Raw genomic sequence first — 18,266 nt, 5'->3', positions numbered from 1 at the left:
ATTTTAGATATTGAATAAGTAGTAATTGACATGTGACCAGTTATGGTATTACTACTAATAAAATGTCAAGATTTCTTTATTGTGAGGGAATAAAAATTATAATAATCCTTTATGGCACCTTTGGTGCAAGAGAGTGTTAGAAATTTTATTTCTAAACTAATGTATTTTGAATATAAAGATTTAAAAATTATTCTTTAATCAGGTTCAGAACTTCTGGAAATCTTGTAATCACCCGTGAGATTGATGTGGCAAAAAATCAGTCCTTTTGGTTCATCAACAAAAAATCTACAACCCAGAAAATAGTTGAAGAACAAGTTGCAGCCTTAAATATTCAAGTGGGCAATCTTTGCCAGTTTCTACCTCAGGTATGGGAGAAGTAAATGTTAAAAATGGGAGAGTTTTGTTTCTCGTGTTTACTTTTTATGCCATATAAAAATATAAATATTTTCCAAGGGGTATTATAATGATTACTATGTACATTGAACACACAGCACTTTTTCTACTAATAGTTCTTTGTGAAAGGTAACATCTCATCACTTACAGTATTGTTATTAATTTTAGTTAATAAAAAATCTGAATTGCTAAGTGTTTTAAAGTATTATTTTTAAGTATAGAGTAGCTTCAATAGCTATGTGCTTCATTTGTAGAACCTTAAAAAATTTTGTCACTAAACAGCTTTTTAATCAATGTATAAAATACTAGATATATGAAAACTCTTATGTGTACCTTCTAAAAAGTCTTGTTATATTTTAAATATATTTAAGAATTAAAAATCCTGATAATGCATGTTAAATACCTTTTAAGTTTGTCTTTGAATGCTGTTTTTTTTTTTTTTTTGGCGGTGCTGGGTATTGAACCCAGGGCCTTGTGTTTGCGAGGCAGGCAATCTACCAACTGAGCTCTCTCCCCAGCCCTGAATGTTGTTTTGTGATAGCATTATCAGTCTTTTTTTTTTTTTTTTTTTTTTTTTTCAGAAAAATAATGGTTTGATTAAATAAGTCCAACTTAAGTAAAAATTTAGAATCTGAAAGCTTTTTGCACTTATCAATTCATGTCAGACTACCTCAAAAGTAGATATTTGAAATTCGTCCCCCCTTTTTTTTTTTAACTTAGAACATTCCACTTGGTATGTGATAGTGATCACTTCAATCCAGGAGACTATCCATTTCCTTTATTCATAATCTATTTATGATCCATGTAATTTCAACCATTGACATAGAAATGTTTTAAAAGTTATCAAAAAGATAATTTCTGCTATGTTTTATCTTTATTAAAGAATAATATGTAGCCTGTTTATACGAGGTTCACATCTCAAAATAAAGTTTTAAGTGTAATCACTGAATAAAATACATCTAAAAGATATTTATAAAGTTGCTGATATTTAATGTTTGTGCTTTAGGACAAAGTTGGAGAATTTGCAAAACTAAGCAAAATAGAATTGCTTGAAGCTACTGAGAAGTCAATTGGTCCTCCAGAAATGCACAGGTATCACTGTGAACTCAAAAACTTCAGGGAGAAAGAAAAACAACTAGAGGTATTTATAAATCCACAACTCATTTGTGTTGTCCTTTATTAATTTCTATGTCAAGAAATGTGGAATAGTGAGCCAGTAATTCTGTTCATTAACTGAATTCATATTTGTGATTTTTTTTTCTTTAAACCCAAGATAGTACTTGTTGACATCAGTGAAATGACAAAAAGGGAGAATGGATTTGATAATGTAAAGTTTGGGAATTTGAAGACTCGTTTTCATCATAGGTGTTGTCTAAACATTAATGTGTTCTGAGTTTTCTGTCTGTGCTTACAAAATATTAATTTGATAACAAATTATCTAAGATGTATTTTCATTTAGGAATAGAATTATATAGATTAGTTAAAATGAAAGTTTAAAAATTTTGACTATTTCATCTATACATGTTATTGAGTTTTTAGAAACCAGTAGCACCATTTTGGATTTTTCCCTCTCAGGAAGTTAAATATTTTGTCATTCAGTCACTACCTACTAAACTAAAAATTTACCATGTGTTAGGAACCATATAAGGTTTTGGATAATATAGCACATGTGAATGTGGTATTTAATATAACACCTCTGTTGAACCAGCTTTCTTATTGTATTTTTTTTATAGTTGCAAAGAGGTAGGCTTTATAAGAGAACTATACATTTAGTTGCAGTGTTAAATGTTTTCATCTTTAATAAACATAAATAAAAATGTCTTTTTATGGCATAACATTTATAAAGGTATTTTATTTAATAGATTTTTAGCCATGTACCTTCATCTAAAATAAATAAGTACATTTTCATAATGAGAACTGTTATAAACAAATACTTTCTGTTAAAGTATAACTGTCTGTACTTGATACTTACTATAGTAAAATGTTATTTTTTTGCACTAATTAAGAGTAGTAAATGATCAAAGAAGTTGTTCTGAGCTTTTTATATTTATTATTTTATCCTATTTGAGATACTCCTTCTTTTCCCTTTTTCCACTTCAATCAAATAATCCCACCCAAAATACCTTTCTAACCTACCTACCATCCTTTGAAAGAAAATGATCATATATTCTACTGTGTTCTGAGTGCATCTTTGTATTTGTTAATTCACAGTATAAAGCTGACAGACTGAGCATCCCTAATCTAAAATTTGGAATGTTCCAAATGAGTATCATATTGGTTCTCAGAAAACTTCAGACTTTGGAGCATTTTGAATTTTGGGTTTTCGGATTAGAGATGCTCAACTGGTAACATCTATGCACATATTCCAAAATCTGAAAACTTTGAAATCAAACACTTCTGGCCCCAACCATTTTATATAAGGAATACCCAACATGTATTAAGAGAATTGTTTCTACCCCTGCAGTAGATGACACAGATAGCTCTTACCAATCTCCTGCAGAATTCTTTACTGTGAAATTTTGCTGGCATTATTTTTTCATTGTTAAAAGATTTGACCTGTTGTCATTTTTTCAGTTAAACTGATTATTCAACAAATACTTATTTTAGACTTCTTGCAAAGAAAAAACTGAATATCTGGAGAAAATGGTTCAGAGGAATGAAAGATACAAACAAGATGTCGAGAGGTTCTATGAAAGGAAGCGACACTTAGATTTAATTGAGATGCTTGAAGCAAAAAGGCCATGGGTGGTAAGTCTCACTCTTAGAGAGGCAAAAATAGGTGATTCTTTAAGAAACAGAATAGTTATGAAGAAGGCATTAATTATGTGCTCAAATTAGGTGCTTTTTTGCTTTATGTATTGTACATATTATAGTGTAATAGCTCTCTTTAATATAGATGTGTGCTCGTTATTTTATAACAAATAGTCCACTGAGTCAGTACTCTCAATTCTTCCAGAGTTTGGTCCATAGAGCTAGTTCTATGATATTTTTAAAACGTTATATCTAAAAAGTTTTATACATGTAAAAACATTAAATCTTTGTTCTCAGGTCATTAAGAACCTTTGGGATGTGCCACTAATACAGAATTCAGCTACAAATGTAGCTGAAATATCTTTTAACTACAGGCTTCTGCTCATGTTTCACAATTTTCTTTTTTTTTTTTTTCATTCTCTGCTTTTTATTTGAATGTTGACATTGAGTAATTTACATGTGTATGCTTATGTTTAAGATGAGACACATGCAGTGATATTTCATAAATGAGTGAACTTTACGACTGCCAGTGATAATAGAAGCCTGCAAGGAGTACAAAGACAATTCTGGGGATTGAGAAAGCCCAGATCCCTCTCCAAAAGCTCTGGACAAATAAATCAAAAGTTAGAATATTCCTGTTATGGAATAAGGGCCATCCAGCTCAATGGCAGTCAGTGAGTTTGTGAAGGCAGGAGATGAACTGATTGGGGGAAGTCAACACCATAGGGAAGTGGCATGGACTTGACGTGGAGACTCTGACTTGGCCTCCTGACTATGAAGCACTGGCTATCAAGGTTACAGAAGAGGATTCATGGGTCCCCAAATCTGTATTGTGTCAGTACAGGAATTTGAGTCTGACCTTGAGACAGGCAGCCCACAATGGTCGATGAAGTTCATAGACTTCAGATATAAACTGTGTTCAATGTCTGTTTTCATTAGGAAAAAAAGTAACAACTTTACAACACTCAGCCTTCCCAGACAAATAACAAGGTGATACCTAATAAGCTTTCTGAAATTTTCCTCAACAATATTACAGTCCTCAGCACTGTGGTAATTAACAGACATACTGTCTTCTAAGCTTCACAGTCACATTAACACTGAGGTGGATGCTGTAATTATCTTTTTTTTTTTTTAATTGAAAATCATAAATTTACATAGGGCAATATTGTTTGAGTCATTGTTATTTTTCCCTTCCCCCCACCCCTCCAACCCCTCTTTTCCCTCTATACAGTCCTTCCTTTCTCCATTCTTACCACCCACCTTATCCCTAACCCTAACCCTAACGCTAACCACTCCTACCCCCCACCCCCTTATATGTCCTCATCGCTTATCAGCGAGATCATTCTTCCTTTAGTTTTTTGAGATTGGCTTATCTCACTTAGCATGATACCCTCCAATTTCATCCATTTGCCTGCAAATGCCATAATTTTATCATTCTTCATGGCGGAGTAATATTCCATTGTATATATTTGCCACAGGTTCTTTATCCATTCATCAACTGAAGGGCATCTAGGTTGGTTCCACAATCTGGCTATAGTGAATTGAGCAGCTATGAACATTGATGTGGCTGTTTCTCTGTAGTGTGCTGATTTTAAGTCCTTTGGGTATAGGCCAAGGAGTGGGATAGCTGGGTCAAATGGTGGTTCCATTCCAAGCTTTCTGAGGAATCTCCATACTGCTTTCCAGAGTGGCTGCACTAATTTGCAACCCCACCAGCAATGTATGAGTGTACCTTTTTCCCCACATCCTCGCCAACTCCTATTGTTGCTTGTGTTCTTGATAATCGCCATTCTAATTGGTGTGAGATGAAATCTTAGGGTAGTTTTGATTTGCATTTCTCTTATTACTAGAGATGTTGAACATTTTTTCATATATCTGTTGATTGCTTGTACATCTTCTGTGAAGTGTCTGTTCATTTCCTAAGCCCATTTGTTGATTGGACTATTTGTATTCTTGGTGTAGAGTTTTTTGAGTTCTTTATAGATTCTGGAGATTAGTGCTCTATCTGAAGTATGAGTGGCAAAGATATTCTCCCACTCTGTAGGCTCTCTCTTCACATTACTGATAGTTTCCTTTGTTGAGAGAAAGCTTTTTAGTTTGAATCTATCCCAGTGGTTGATTCTAGTTTTTATTTCTTGTGCTATGGGAGTCCTGTTAAAGAAGTCTGATCCTAAGCCAACAATTGAAGGTTTGAACCTACTTTTTCTTCTATAATCTGCAGAGTCTCTGGTCTGATTCCGAGATCCTTGATCCATTTTGAGTTGAGTTTTGTGCACAGTGAGAGATAGGGATTTAGTTTCATTCTGTTGCATATGGTTTTCCACTTTTTCCAGCACCATTTGTTGAAGAGGCTATCTTTTCTCCATTGCATATTTTTGGCCCCTTTGTCTAGTATGAGAAAATTGTATTTATTTGGGTTTGTGTCCATGTCCTGTATTCTGTACCATTGATCTACCTGTCTATTTTGGTACCAATACCATGCTGTTTTTGTTACTATTGCTTTGTAATAGAGTTGAAGACCTGGTATTGCGATACCCCCTGCTTCGCTCTTTCTACTGAGGATTGCTTTAGCTATTCTGGGTTTCTTATTCTTCCAGATGAATTTCATAATTGCTTGCTCTATTTCTGTAAGGTACATCATTGGGATTTTAACTGGAATTGCATTGAATCTATATAGCCCTTCTGGTAGTATGGCCATTTTGACAATATTAATTCTGCCTATCCAAGAACATGGGAGATCTTTCCATCTTCTAAGGGTTTCTTTAATTTCTTTCTTTAGTGTTGTATAGTTCTCATTGTAGAGGTCTTTCACCTCTTTTGTGAGATTGATTCCCAAGTATTTTATTTTTTTCAATGCTATTGTGAATGGGGTAGTTTTCCTAATTTCTCTTTCTGAAGATTCATCACTTATGTATAAGAATGCATTGGATTTATGAGCATTGATCTTGTAACCTGCTACTTTACTGAATTCACTTATGAGTTCTAAGAGTTTTCTGGTGGAATTTCCAGGTTCCTCTAAATATGTAATCATGTCATCAGCAATCAGGGATAGTTTGAGTTCTTCTTTTCCAATTCGTATTCCTTTAATTTCTTTGGTTTGTCTAATTGCTCTGGCTACAGTCTCAAGAACAATATTGAATAGAAGTGGTGAAAGAGGGCATCCCTGCCTTGTTCCAGTTTTTAGGGGGAATGCTTTCAGTTTTTCACCATTTAGAATGATATTAGCCATGGGCTTAGCATAAATGGCCTTTACAATGTTAAGGAATGTTCCCACTACCCCAATTTTCTCTAGTGTTTTGAGCATGAAGGGATGCTATATTTTATCAAATGCTTTTCCTGCATCTATTGAAATAATCATGTGATTCTTAACTTTTAGTCTGTTGATATGGTGAATGACATTTATTGATTTCCGGATGTTGAACCAACCTTGCATCCCTGGGATAAAACCCACTTGATCGTGGTGCACTATCTTTTGAATATATTTTTGTATGCGATTTGCTAAAATTTTGTTGAGAATTTTTGCGTCGATGTTCATTAAGGATATTGGTCTGAAATTTTCTTTCCTTGATGTGTCTCTGTCTGGTTTATGTATCAGGGTGATATTGGCTTCATAGAATGAGTTTGGGAGGGTTCCCTCCTCTTCTATTTTATGGAATACTTTGAGAAGTATTGGAATGAGCTCTTCTTTAAAGGTTTTGTAGAACTCGGCTGAGAACCCATCTGGTCCCGGACTTTTCTTTGTTGGTAGGCTTTTGATGACCTCTTCTATTTCATTGCTTGAAATTGATTTATTTAAGTTGTGTATGTTCTCCTCGTTCAGTTTAGGTAATTCATATGTCTTTAGAAACTTGTTGATGTCTTCGAGGTTTTCTATTCTGTTGGAGTATAGATTTTCAAAATAGCTTCTAATTATGTTTTGTATTTCAATCATGTCTGTTGTGATATTGCCTTGTTCGTTCTGAATTTTAGTAATTTGAGTTTTCTCCCTCTTTCTCTTTGTTAGTGTGGCTAAGGGTTTATCAATTTTGTTTATTTTTTCGAAGAACCATTTATTTTGTTAATTTTTCCGATTGTTTCTTTCGTTTCAATTTCGTTGATTTTGGCTCTGATTTTAACTATTTCCTGTCTTCTACTTTTGTGTTAGTCTGCTCTCCTTTTCCTAGGGCTTTGAGCTGTAGTGTTAAGTCGTTTATTTGTTGATTTCTACTTCTTTTGTTGAATGCGCCCCATGAAATAAATGTTCCTGTAAGTACTGCTTTCATAGTGTCCCAGAGATTTTGATATGATGTGTCTTTGTTCTCGTTTACTTCTAAGAATTTTTTTATTTTCCTCTTGATGTCTTCTGTTATCCATTCATCATATAATAGTGTATTATTTAATCTCCAGGTATTGGAGAAGTTTCTGTTTTTTATTCTGTCATTTATTTCTAATTTCAATCCATTATGATCTGATGGAGTACAAGGTAGTATCTTGTATTTGCTAAGAGTACCTTTGTGGCATAAGACATGGTCTATTTTAGAGAAGGATCCATGTGCTGCTGAGAAGAAAGTGTATTCGTTCTTTGTTGGATGGTATATTCTATATAAGTCGGTTTAGTCTAAATTGTTGATTGTGTTATTGAGATCAATGGTTTCTTTATTCAATTTTTGTTTGGACGATCTACCCAGCGGTGAGAGAGGTGTGTTAAAATCGCCTAGTATTATTGTATTGTGGTCTGTTTGATTTCTGGAATTGAGAAGGATTTGTTTGACGTACATGGATGAGCCAATGTTCGGGGCATAGGTATTTATGATTGTTATGTGTTGCTGGTTTATGCTTCCCTTAAGCAGTATGTAATGTCCTTCTTTATCCCTTCTGACTAGTTTTGGCTTGAAGTCCACATTATCTGAAATGAGGATGGATACTCCAGCTTTTTGGCTGTGTTCGTGTGCATGGTATGTTTTTTCCCATCCTTTCACCTTTAGTCTATGGGTATCTCTTTCTATGAGATGAGTCTCTTGCAGGAAGCAAATTGTTGGATATTTCTTTTTAATCCATTCTGCCAGTCTGTGTCTTTTGATTGATGAGTTCAAGCCATTAACATTCAGGGTTATTATTGTGATATGATTTGTATTCCCAGTCATTTGACTCATTTTTGTTTTTTGACATGATTTGGCTATTTGGCTATTCCTTTAGGCTAGTTCCTCCCGTTGCTGATTTGCATTGTTGTTTTTCATCTCTTCCTCATGGAATATTTTGCTGAGAATGTTCTGCAATGCTGGCTTTCTTTTTGTCAATTCCTTTAGCTTTTGTTTATCATGGAAGGATCTTATTTCATCGTCAAATCTGAAAGTAAGTTTTGCTGGGTATATGATTCTTGGTTGGCATCCATTTTCTTTCAGGGCTTGGTAAATGTTGTTCCAGGCCCTTCTAGCTTTTAGGGTCTGGATTGAAAAATCTGCTGATATTCTTATTGGTTTCCCCCTGAATGTAATTTGATTCTTTTCTCTCGCGGCCTTTAAAATTCTGTCTTTATTTTGTATGTTAGGTATTTTCATAATAATGTGCCTTGGTGTGGGTCTGTTGTAATTTTGTATATTTGGAGTCCTATAAGCCTCTTGTACTTGGTTTTCCATTTCATTCTTCAGATTTGGGAAATTTTCTGATATTATTTCATTGAATAGATTGTTCATTCCTTTGGTTTGTTTCTCTAAGCCTTCCTCAATTCCAATAATTCTTAAATTTGGCCTTTTCATGATATCCCATAATTCCTGTAGATTCTGTTCATGATTTCTTACCATCTTTTCTGTTTGGTCAATTTTGTTTTCAAGATTAAATATTTTGTCTTCAATATCTGAGGTTCTGTCTTCCAGGTGTTCTATCCTATTGGTTATGCTTTCTATGGAGTTTTTAACTTGGTTTATTGTTTCCTTCATTTCAAGGATTTCTGTTTGGTTTTTCTTCAATATCCCTAACTCTTTATTGAAATGCTCTTTTGCTTCCTGTATTTGCTCCTTTAACTGTTGATTGGTGCGATCATTTAATGCCTGCATTTGCTCTTTCATCTCCTCGTTTGCTTCCTTGATTGTTTTAATTATGTACATTCTGAACTCCCTTTCTGACATTTCTCCTGCTGTGCTGTCATTGGGTTTTATTGATATAGTATCTAGGTTTGTTTGGGACATTTTCTTCCCTTGTTTTCTCATATTGGTGAGATGTCAGTGGGATTTTGTGATATTGCAGAATTCTTCCATTGGCTTATAGTGTCCCTGTAGATTTCCAGTGTCTCATCTTCCTGCCTTCAGTAGCCTGAAGTCTTGGAGTAACTTGATAATGCAGTGCTTTCAAGGAAAGCTGCCCCTAGCCCACTACTGGTTCCAGGACTTGGAGCTGGCTCTGTGTGGAAAGGCTCTCACTGGGGGGCCTGCTTCGAGAAGCTAGCCTGGAAAGGCGCTTCCCGCCCGAGGGGGCCGGGCTGTGGGCTGCTTGGGGAAGTCCCTGGCTGCCGTGTCCTGGTCCCTGAAGCAACTCGCGGGCAGGAACTTGCCGCCCTGGTTCAGAGACTTGAAGCTTAGTTCTGTGCAGAAAGGCTCTCACGAGGGGGCCTGCTCCGAGATGCTGGAGAATCTGGCCGTGTGGGAGGAGCCCACTGCCGGAGTGCGCAGAGCTGCCTGGGAAGACTCTAGCTGCTCTCCCCTACTCTAATAAGCCACCCGAATCCTGGCCTGCCACCCGGGCAGCGCTTCACCGGGTGGGGGAGAATCACCCCGTGGCTCTGTTTTAGTCCGAGTCTCTCAGTGCCTCCCTTTCTTGAATCCTGGGTTCTGGAGGGACTGGAGATGATGCAGTCACCCTCTAGTCCGCCATCTTGGATCGTCCCCACAATTTTTTTGAGGCTGCTTTTTTTTCTAATCACAGTGTGATATATTTCATTACCTAAGTCCACAGTATGAGCTAAAGATTAAATTTCCTCAGTGCATTGCTTTTTAAAAGATGCAACAAATTAGGTAAGAATAGTTTCATAGTGTTTTTTCCTAAGTTAGAGTGGAAATAATATTAGATTTTTTTAAAAGTATGAGCCATGTGTGATAGCATGCTTCTGTAATCCCAGCAGCTTGGGAAGCTGAGGCAGGAAGATTGCAAGTTCGAAGCCAGTCTCAACAACTTAGCCAGGGCTTAAGCAACTTAGTGAGTCTCTGTCTCAAAACAAAACATAAAAAAGGCTGGAGATGTGACTCAGTGGTAAAGCGTCCCCGGGTTCAGTTCCTGATACCCAAAAAAAAGAGACCTAGATTTAAAAAAATGTTTTATTGTGTTTGTGGTATTACTCCCCCCCACTTTCTAATTCCATTATTCTTTTCTGTTCCTCTTTTTTGAGTGCATTTTCCCAATGTCCATTCTTATTTCACTGGCAATATCTTTTTAAGTCTTTTGGTTTCCCCAGTCTTTTTAAAAATTTTCTTTGATTTACACTAATGAATATTTCTTTTTCTTTATCTCATTCACTCAGTATATGCTGTATTAGTACTCCACTTATTTTTGCTCGCCAAATATTTATTAATTCTTGTGACATGTAGAGCGTCATTTTTACCTAACTAAACTACTTAGCAACATGCTTTTTTTATATTTTTCTTTGACCTATTTTCCTTCTGTAATTTTCTTCCATTTTTACCTCTCAAAATTGTTTCCTTGGCTTCTTTATATATCCCTGAATCCTTTCTTATTTGAGAGATTAGAGGAAAATCTCATTTTAGTGCCAAAATATTTTTTGGATTTTTTTTCTGCCTGTACCTTGATTTTAGTATATGTATTGGTAAGCTGGTTAATGCATTAACTTTATTCCTTGATTTATTTGTAAGGAATATGAAAATGTTCGTCAGGAATATGAAGAAGTAAAACTAGCCCGTGACCGTGTGAAGGAAGAGGTCAGAAAACTTAAAGAAGGGCAGATTCCTATGACACGTCGGATTGAGGAAATTGAAAGGCAGCGCCATAATTTGGAGGCTCTAATCAAAGAAAAGGTACTTTTCTTATTCAGTTTTGCATTATCTGAATTTTATTTTAGCAAATACAAAAAAGTATTTTCAGCTATTTGAAAGTATTTTCTCATTTACTTGTGAATTTTATTACTGCGTTTCTTTAGGAATTACTATAGGGCTTTCAGGGGCTTGTTACTGTTGAAGGATTGCTACTTTATAGAAATTCCAAGATATAAAAAGAGGAAAGTGAAATCTGATTTTTTAATTACAAAATGATTTTTCATATTATTTCTAGAAACATTGAACTCCTTTTGTGACTTTATCATCTCTGCTATGTAATTACACACCCTTTTGGAGGAAGATGACACAAAAAATTTGTTATTTGTTGGAATAAATAATATAGTCATTACTTGTATTTTAAAAGCATAATCTTTATAGTCATGACTTTTAACCTTTAGGGGAACTTTGTGGTCAGAGATTATTTTGAGAATGGTTTAAATTCCTTCTTTCCAAATGTAGTAGTCTCCCCTTACCTGACTTCACAGTGAATGCCTGAAACTGCAAATAGTATTGAATCCTATTGATCATTTCAAATTTTAGAGCAAGAAAGGATTATAAATACTTTTATCTAGTTAAGAATACTAAATCCCAAAGATAACATAATTTCTTGAAGAATTTATAATTAACAATTACCATTCATGTTTGTGGTGTTTGGTTATAGTTAGGGTGCATATATTAATCAGCTTTCTGTCACCATGACCAAAATACTTGACACAAAATAACTTGGAGGAGGAAAGATTTATTTTAACCCACAATTTCAGAGGTTTTGGTCCATGGTTGGCTTGCTGCATTGCTTTTAGCCTGAGATGAGACAGAACATCACAGCAGGTGTGACTGAGGAAAGCTGTTCAACTTTTGACAGCTGGGAAGCAGAGAGGGAGAAGGAAGGGCCCACAGATAAGTTATGGTTCCCAAGGCACACCCCTCAGTGACCTACTCCAGCCATGCCTCAGCTGCTTACAGTTTCTACCTCTTCTCAGTAGTCCATTCAAATTATTAACCCATCAAACGGATTAATCCATTGATGAAATTATACAGTTTTTATCATCCAACTACTTTCTAAAAGCCCCATTATTGGACATAACTGCCAAGTTCTTCAACACATGAACTTTTGGGAGACATTCCACATGTAAACTATAACAGTTGGGTTTATAATTGTTTGGGATTTTTTTTGTTGTTGTTCCAGAATTGATGCTTCTTCTAAATTACTTTCTGTACATATATTTGAAAAAATGTATATAATAAATTCCAAGTCTCTAAAGTATCATATTTAAAACCCTTGTTTTGCTTTTCTTTTATAACAGAAGCCTGGCTATTGAGACATTATCAGTATCTCTTAGCCTAATTTGTTTTTGTGGAAATCTATATAGCCTAATATTTTAAAATTATTTTCCTGAAGAAGTGCTCCTGAATTCTGAGGTGGCACATTCCATCAGTCTACATTTTTTCTCCTTACACATGCTAGGCAAGTGCTCTACCACTGAGCGACATTCCCAGCCCTTTTATTTTATTTTGAGATAGGGTTTCACTAAATTTGTAATCCTCCTCCTGCTTCCCATGTAGCTGGGATTACAGGTGTTCACCACCATGTCTGGCCTGATAAATATTTTAAATTCTACTATTTTGTTCCTTAACTGCCTGACCTTATTTTCTTTGTGTGTAGAAGAGCAGTAACACGTTCTCATTATTCCATGGATTGTTTTCAGGATCAGATAAAATATCACAGGAAAATAAATGTGAAGAAGTAAACATGTGCATGCATATTACTCTAGCTATTTTTACTATTGTTAGGAATAACCTTTAATAATTTCTTATACTGTTCATATGTATTGTGATAATTATGAATTTGGTTTGAAATAAATTGAGAAAGCACTGTTGTGGGTTAACTCACATAACATTATTTGGATGGGTGGAGCCACATGCTTACTTGAGTTAACTTTCCCCCTCTCTGGTTCAATCTTACAGGCAACAGACATTAAAGAGACATCTCAAAAATGCAAACAGAAACAAGATGTTATAGAAAGGAAAGATAAACATGTAAGATTTTCTATTGAATTTATTACCTTAATTTGCCCTTACTTTTAAGTTCAGATCTTGATAATGAGTCAAACTTGCCCTCCTCCTCCTCCTCCTCTTATTCTGTCTCTCTTCTTCCTTCCTTCCTTCCCTTTTTCCTTCCTTCCTTCCTTAACTGGGAATTGAACCCAGGAATGTTCCACCACTGAACTATGTCCTCAACCCTTATTTTGAGACATGGTCTCACTAAATTGCCTAAGCTGGCCTTGGACTCGTGATCCCTCTGCCTCAGCCTCCTGAGTTCAGTTGCAGGGATGAGAGGCATGTGCCAGGACTAGTCAAATTCTTACTCAGGAGTTGTCCAGGGTCCTCCTCAATCTCTATTTCTTATGTTAATCTGCAAGGGAAATTTAAGATTCTTTTTTTTTTTTTTTTGGTTAACCTGAGGAAAACCGATTTGGAAGCATAGTAGTTGAGCAGAAGATAATTGGAAAATTCCTTAGAACCACTGATTTAACTATATCTCACATACATTGATTTATTTTCCTTTAAGATTTTATAATTTTCATTTTAATATTTTTCTTCAGCTAAGCTTACTTAGAAGTTCTTCTGTTATTTTCTACAGTTAGGGAAATTTTGTGTTTAGTTTTTGGGGTCTTTGAGGGGCACTGGGGATTGAACCTAGGACCTGGCATTTGCTCTAGCACATGTTTTACCATTGAACTATACCCTCAGCCCTTTGGATAAGGAATTTTAAGTTTGTTTGTTTTTGTTTCTTTGTTTGTTTGTTTTTAATTAGAGTTCTAGTTATGCTCCTTTATAGTCAGTTAAGTGTAACCTTTAGGACTTTAGAATTTTTTGACACATCTTTTGGACTTTTTTTTTTTTGATACCAGGGTTTGAACTCGGGGACCCTCAACCACTGAGCCGCATCCCCATCCCTATTTTGTATTTTATTTAGAGACAGGGTCTCACTGAGTTGCTGAGACTGGCTTTGAATTCGTGTCTCAGCTTCGAAAGCTGATGGGATTATAGACATGCACCACTGAGTCTGGCTTAGGAACTTTTATTGTATATTTGATTTTTGTATATGCTCTAAATATATTTGAAAAGAACTTTCATTCTATCTTTGGTGAAGATGTATATACATACATATGCACATACATACATATATAGGTTAGAGTAGACTTTCTGTGATTGTATTATTCAAATGTTGTACATACTTTTTTACCTACCTGATATATCCATTTTTAGAATTTTATAATTATACATAGTAGTTGGGTTTATCCTGACTCACACATGCATGGAATTTGATTTCAGTTCATGATCCCTTTTCTTTTTCCCTTTTCCCTCCCATCCTCTTTCTCCTGCCATATTCTCCTTCCTCTACTCTATTAGACATCCTTTTGCTCATCTATTTATATTTAATTGGTTCTTTCTACCGATACATAAAGGTGAAATTTCTTGTAGTATATATTTATACATGTGCATAATTTTTTAAGAATTCATTCTGCATTGCCCCCCTCGTCCCTCCACTCTTCCTCTTGATCCCCTTTTTCTGTATTGCTGATCCTCCCTTTGTTACCCTATCCATCCCCCTTTCCTGTATAGCTTCTGCATATGAGAGAAAACATTAGACCTTTGAGTTTCTGAGTTTGGCTTATTTGTTTACTTAGCATGATATTTTTCATATTCTCCATTTCCATTCATTTACTGGCAAATGCCATAATTTTATTCCTTTTTAATGACTGAGTAGAACTCCACAATTTCTTAATCCATTCATCTATTGACAGGCATCTGAGTTGATTCCATAATTCAGCTTTTGTGAATTGTGCTGCTATAAACTTTGAGGTGCCTATATTGCTGTAGTATGTGATTTTAGATCTTTTGGGAAAATACCAAGGAGAATAGCTGAGTCATACAATGGTTCCTGAGTTTTTTGAGGAATCTCCATACTACTCTCCAGAGTGGTTGCACTAGTCTGCTGCCCTACCAGCAATGTACAAGTATACCTTTTCCTCCACAACCTAGCCAGCATTTACTGTTTGTATTCTTGATCTTTGCCATTCTGCGTGGAGTAAGATGAAATCTTAGTGTAATTTTATTTACATGTCCCTGATTGCTAGAGATGTTGAACTTTTTTTTTTTTTTAATATATATTTGTTGGCCTTTTATGTTTCTTCCTTTGAGAAGTTTCTGTTTAGTTCTTTTGCCCACTTATTGATTGGGTTGTTTGGTTTGGTTTTTTTTTTTTTTTTGGTGTTAAGTTTTTTGAGTTCTTTGTATATTCTGGATACTAACCCCCTATCAGAGGGTAGCTGACCAAGATTTTTTCCCATTCTGTAGGCTGTTATATCCATTTTCAGGTGCTAATGTCTTATTCTATGAGTATATATTTGTTGTTCCTTATAATTATATTTTTTACCTAGATTTTAAACCTTTTTTTATTTTGTTCTTTGTCTACAAGGAATTTGAGCAGTTTACGTGTTTTCTAGTTTGGTTTCTTTTACTCCTCTTTCTGCTTTCTGTTGCTGTTGATCAAGGTTTTCTTATTCCATTTTTAATCTGTAGATTGAAAGTTATATATTCTGGGCCTATTATTCTTCTACATACCTAATTAAGATAAAAATGTGAGCACTTTTATTTCTTCTTCCTTCATTCCCTTGTCAGTATTATCAGGAAATTTGACTTGTTACCTGAAATTTTTTTTACTCTTATTATTTGTTTGGATTTAATAATATGTTTTGTTGGTTTATTTGCTTCTTACATCACACTTCTGGCTTCATCTTTAGGAAATGTGGATTTTCTTAGTCTTTTCCTTGCTAAATTATATCTTCTATAGGTCTCTACACTGTTTGGATGGTACACTTTCTGAGTCCTTGTGTGTTTGATGAGATCTTTTTGCATTTACTCTGGAATGTTACATGGCTTTTATATGACTTCATGATGAATTCTAAGATGCATGTTATTTTTTCCTAATACTCAAACAGTGTTGCCTTAGTATCCTCTTGGATCCAATATTGCTCCTGAGAAGTAACACATATGAAAATTAGGCAGAGACAATATTAGAACAGTTCTACCAGACTTCCCTCATGCTGGGTACCAGTCACAAGCACTGGTTTTCCAGCTACTACACTTATATCAGGGTTGGCTACAAATTCAAGGATTCTAATAACTCTCACTTCAGGTTCATTAGTTTGCTAGATTGACTCATAGAAGTCAGAAAAGCACTATCCTTAAAGATTTCCATACACTTTGGGATGTAGTTGGGATGAACCCAACTACAATGTATAACCATTAAACTGTAATTTCAAAAAAAAAAAAAAACAAAACCAAACGATTTAGGACACAACTCAGGAACAGCCAAATGGAAGAGATGCATAGAAGAAGGTATGGGGTATGAAGCATTAGCTTCCCCATCTGTGGGCACATTGTTTTCCTAGCATTCACCAACCCAGAAGTTTCCCAAACCTTGTTACTCAGAAAGTTCTATCAGAGTTTTATGATTGATTAAATTACCGGTCATTGGTAATTGTACTCAATCTCCAGTTTCTCTCCCCTCCTTGACATTAGCCAGTAAGACTGAAAAGTTCCATCCGTTTACTCTTGTGGTTACTTCCTGTATCAATCAGACCCTATCCTGAAACTATGGAGGGCCCCTGCCAGGAGTCATCTCATTAGCATAAAGTCAGTTGTTGTGGAAAAGGGCTCATAATGAATAACAAAAGGTACTTATGTAATTTAGAAAATTGCAGGATTTTAAGAATTACGTGCTTGGAAACTGGGATAAAGAACTTAGGAATCTACATCGTGTACAACCATAGAAATGAAATGATGTATCCAATTGTGTATAACGAATCAAAATGCTGTCTGCAAAAAATAAATAAATAATTTTTTAAAAAGAATATATATATATATATATATATCACAACAATCATTTTTCATATCAGGTAAGAGAAAAAGTTACAAACAACAAAATAGGTTTATGCTGTCTTTTTGTTTTTTACCTATGTAATTTCCCTTACTGGTGCTCTTGATTTCCTTGCCAAGGTTATTGTCAGATAAGGATGTAGCAGAGGAAAGCTGCTCAGGAATTGGAGAGCCTGGGAGCCAGGGGACAAAATATAAACCCCAAGGGCACTTCCGCAGTTACCTATTTCCTTTAGCCACGCCCCATTTGCCTACAGTTATCCATCTAGTAATCCTTGGAATGTATTAATCCCTTGATTAGGTTATAACTCATGATCTAATTATTTCATTTCTGAACATTTTTGCCTTGCCTCATGAGCTTTTTGAAGACTTCTCATAACCAGACCATAATATTCAGGGACTTTTTCAATTGACTGTTTTTTCCTCCCGGAATGTAGGCTATGCTTTCTTATTTCTTTGTGTTAATTTTTTTTGGTCAAAACTAGTCAGTTTCATAAGAGTGTAGCAACTCTGGAAATCACTTCTTCCCCATCCCAAAGCTTGATGTTCTTCTGTTTGTATAGTGATTTTCCTGATTCTTTAAAGTTTGTATTCTTCATTACATATGATTATACTGCAGCCAGAGCTCATTTAACTTAGTGGTTCCCAACCTAGGTATTGTTCTTGTCACTGAAATCTAGTCATTTGGATAAAGATCCTCAGATTGTTGAAAACTTTGGCTAATTTCCACTGCTAATTTACAGTTCTGTCCCAGACTTAACTTTCTATTTGCACAGAGCCCCAAAGTGAAACAGGTGAGAACTTAAGCCTCCTGAGGTCTTTCTAGAGCATGTTATGTCTACTCATGTGTGCATGGCCTTCTGAATTCCCATGAGCATGCAAAACTTAGATTGGACATCTCATTCCCCAGTTTTTCCCTTTAAGATTTTTGCTGAACTTATTGTTTGCTGCAATTGTTATTATTATTCCTCTTCAGGCAGCTCTGTTGGTAAATGATTCCTGATGACTGTTTTTGACAAATGTATTCAGGGGAAAATTCAGTTTGTAGTGAGTGAACTGAGTTGGGTCAAATGAAGACAAAGCCTTGCCAAATAAGATTTTCTGGGAAACTGCCATAACAGAACAGAAAATGACAATTCTCTGAGGATGAAGATTTAA

General features: G+C 35.2%; 1 protein-coding gene across 3 annotated transcripts in view; it reads left to right on the top strand.

Annotated features, from left to right (window-relative positions):
- The window catches only part of SMC5 (structural maintenance of chromosomes 5), a 95,625-nt gene that overhangs the window by 19,534 nt on the left and 57,825 nt on the right, over window positions 1–18,266 (top strand). For all 3 annotated transcript variants that reach the window (XM_079112032.1, XM_079112031.1, XM_079112033.1), the window contains 5 exons: window positions 203–365; window positions 1,400–1,534; window positions 3,001–3,141; window positions 10,983–11,144; window positions 13,128–13,199. In XM_079112032.1, the coding sequence (XP_078968158.1) occupies window positions 203–365; window positions 1,400–1,534; window positions 3,001–3,141; window positions 10,983–11,144; window positions 13,128–13,199 (673 nt within the window). The remainder of the gene's footprint in view (window positions 1–202; window positions 366–1,399; window positions 1,535–3,000; window positions 3,142–10,982; window positions 11,145–13,127; window positions 13,200–18,266) is intronic.

This window comes from Sciurus vulgaris (genome assembly GCF_902686455.1).
Source record: "Sciurus vulgaris genome assembly, chromosome: 15".
In the NCBI taxonomy this organism is placed as follows: Eukaryota; Metazoa; Chordata; class Mammalia; order Rodentia; family Sciuridae; genus Sciurus; species Sciurus vulgaris.
This window is presented reverse-complemented; position numbering and strand designations above follow the sequence as displayed.